Source organism: Eimeria mitis, genomic scaffold (assembly GCF_000499745.2).
Source record: "Eimeria mitis Houghton genomic scaffold, Emh_scaff1609, whole genome shotgun sequence".
In the NCBI taxonomy this organism is placed as follows: domain Eukaryota; phylum Apicomplexa; class Conoidasida; order Eucoccidiorida; family Eimeriidae; genus Eimeria; species Eimeria mitis.
Window position 1 is genome coordinate 6,704 of NW_013569924.1, and position 3,031 is coordinate 9,734.

Here is a 3,031-nt window from a genome sequence, read left to right on the forward strand (position 1 = left end):
GTGGGAACCAACACAGCGATCTGCCGTTGCAAACCCCACATTCGTACGAAGGCAGATCTGAGACGAATCTCTACTGTTTTATTCAATTTCAGTCCCGCATTTCTCTGCCGAGATCACCTTTCATTCGTCCTTTTGTTTCGCGTAGTACGTTGGCCGAGCCCTTCCAGGGCTCGGCACCAACTCTGTTCTAGAGGTCTACACCATGCCGAACTTGGTAGCTAGCCCTGAGTTTTATGATGATGAAGCAGTGGGGCCGTTTCCAGCACGCTTTGACTTCTGGTTTCCTGTCGTCAAGGCTGGCCGCAGGCGCTCGTGTTCTCCGTTGTGTTCGCGTCTTATTGTANNNNGCAAGCCTTGGCTGGGTGCTGCAGCAGTGACTCAAATATCTTCACCTTGTTTCCTCTTCCCAGTGTTATACTTCGTTCCTGAAGTGATAGACAATAACCTGCGATATTGTTTGCCCTGTGCGCAGCAGCCCAATAACTGCGGGGGCGCCGACGACGGGGGTGAAGGTGCAAAGAACTCGGGACAGCAATCACAAGATCAGGACGGGACCTCAACATCTGATGGAAGAAGAGTAGATGGAGCAGCCGTGGCTGAGGGCCAGCGTCCGCCCCTTCCCCCTTACAGATATCCACCTCTCTACGGAGCAGGCGGTCCTGGTGGGCCTGAAGAAAGGAGAAGGGAACGAAGGGGGCCCCGAAGGGGGCCCCGCGATAGGGACCCATCGCCTCATGGGCACAGAAATGCAGGGGAGGAAGCCGGGCCTAGTCATCAACCTGCACATGGGCCTTCATCACCTGCTGGAGCGGAAGGCGGTGGGGATGCTGCCGACGACAGTGGGCGCAGATTGGATGACCCGCTTGAACCGCCACCCCCTTACGAGCCACCGGAACCTTGGAGGTTTCCAATAGGTTTCCCGGACGAACCTCCACCTCCTTACGAGCCCCCAGATGCTGGGGGCAGGAGGAGACGCAGAGAACACCGAGATGATCAGCCGGGACCATCTCAGGATACAAGAAGATTTGGGTGAGGGATGTATCACATANAGAACACCGAGATGATCAGCCGGGACCATCTCAGGATACAAGAAGATTTGGGTGAGGGATGTATCACATATCAGCAGCAAGGTCTGCTGCAGACCTCTCTGTCGAAGCAACCGCTGAAGGGGCAGTAAAAGCATCATTTTTGTTGTAGGCGATGTGCTTGCCGCTGCTTTCCACAGGCTTGGTGCAATGTTCAGGCGACCGGTGTACGAATTCCCACGCATCAAGGATCCACGGGTACTTCTTATCTGATGTTTCAGACCCAAATACTTGCAAGAAAGTCTAAGAAATCAGGGATTATGGATTGAAGTGCAGAATCTGCTGTAGCAGCTGTGTATAGAAACACACCTGGTTTTTCTGAAGCGTGTGTAGGGCTGGTAGGGGCTCAAGTAACTGCCATTGCTTGCCCGTGTTGCAATGAAGACTTCGCCTCCTCAGGCTGCATCTTCAGGCGCCCCTGGGTGAAGCAACAACTGGCAACCGAAGTTTGCGCACTTGTATGGGTCTTCAGGCAAGAGATGATCTGAATAACATCATGGTATTTTTAAAAGACTTAAAACATCCACATCATGGCCATCGTCGGGGTGAGATATGCAAAGCGCACACGAACGGGCCTAGTGCTTCTAGTGACGATACCTGCAGCAGCTAGTTATGTATAAGAAAGGCTTCCTCTTGTTTCTGTTGGCTTCTTCGAGAAACAAGTTATGTGTGGTAGACTCAGTTTGGGAGCACAATGGCATCAACGCCATCCCTCTGTTCCCTCTGTCTGCCAGTGAAAACACTGAAAGACGACGGAGCAACCATGGGAATAACAGAGCGAGAAAAACAGGGCCCGCTAATCTAAAGAATCATGTTGGGGTGTTGAAGAGAGCTAATTGTACCTGCATTTCTTTTTGTTTGCGACGTGAAATCTACAGGGATGTTCACGGTTCTCTTTGGCGATTTCTCCTTTACAGTTAAAGTCTGGGAGAGGGTGAGAACACCACACACGCATTCTGCCGTGTTTGACAGAACCTAGCAAAATTCGAATTAGCACACTTCATCTGCTGTTTCTTGCGCTCTTTCTGCTTTTTGAATTCGCAGAAACCGAGCCGAGGGTGGCCAAAAAAGCAGGTCAGTCAGCGGGATCCGACGAACGAGACCTTCACACTGCATAGCTCACAGATAATGCCGTACACATCCCTGAAGTCCGCATTCTACATATTTAGAAGCCGTATGTTGCAGGTGAATGTATGCTGCAGAACTTGAACAATATTGGGGGGGATCTCGAGGACCAACTTTTAGAGTTGGTTGAGGAATTCGGCCGGCAACCGGGTAAGAAGAAGTGCCTCCCTTCTTCGGTCTTTCCACAAAATATTGCCCACCGCTAATTCGATTCAACTGTTCAGTTCATCCGTCCAGAACTGAAGCAACTTCAGGCGTGGCTCTGAGGCGGGGTAGCCCCGTGGTTTCAATCTTCCCTCCTGTTTTGAACTATTTCTTCTCTGTGAAGATGCAGGATTCGTTACTCGCAGAGTTAACTTCGTCACGGAAGTTGACGGCGAAACGTTGGGTGATGTTGGCATGCAGATCGATGGTGAGTCTAGGCCCCGCCTTGAATACCAGCGAATGCAGAATGAGGGACCCCGGGGATGGCATGTCATAGCGCACAACCCAACCGCACGTACTCGACAGTGTACAGGGGAAGAGAAAACGTTCAGGGTAGATAAGGGGGCGAAGAAGGATGGGATTCGCACTGTTCCTCTACGACTGCAGTTCTAGTATATGCCTTGCAAGTGCTTTGTCTTTCGCAGTGGAACGCGTCTCTGCCAATCGGGGCGTTCCCTAGCCCTCTTGGTTATCCGCCTGCAGCAGCATCGAGACAGAAGGCTGTTGGAAAGGCCAAGACTCTGTGCTTTCCGGCCCCAGCGCCTCGCTTGCTGCCTCTCGCTCTATTGTGCAAGAAAAATACATCAAAATAGGCTTCCGCTCTCTCCATCGGTGCG

At 51.8% G+C, this 3,031-nt stretch overlaps 1 protein-coding gene across 1 annotated transcript; it reads left to right on the forward strand.

Moving 5' to 3' along the window:
* Window positions 1-202: 202 nt before the first annotated feature.
* On the forward strand, window positions 203-2,807 carry EMH_0040440 (uncharacterized protein; the record flags this gene model as incomplete). Its single annotated transcript, XM_013495506.1, is given in 7 exon segments — window positions 203-341; window positions 348-1,029; window positions 1,226-1,283; window positions 1,558-1,630; window positions 1,964-2,019; window positions 2,288-2,360; window positions 2,545-2,807. Coding segments are annotated over 7 exon segments (1,344 nt in total).
* Window positions 2,808-3,031: the final 224 nt, after the last annotated feature.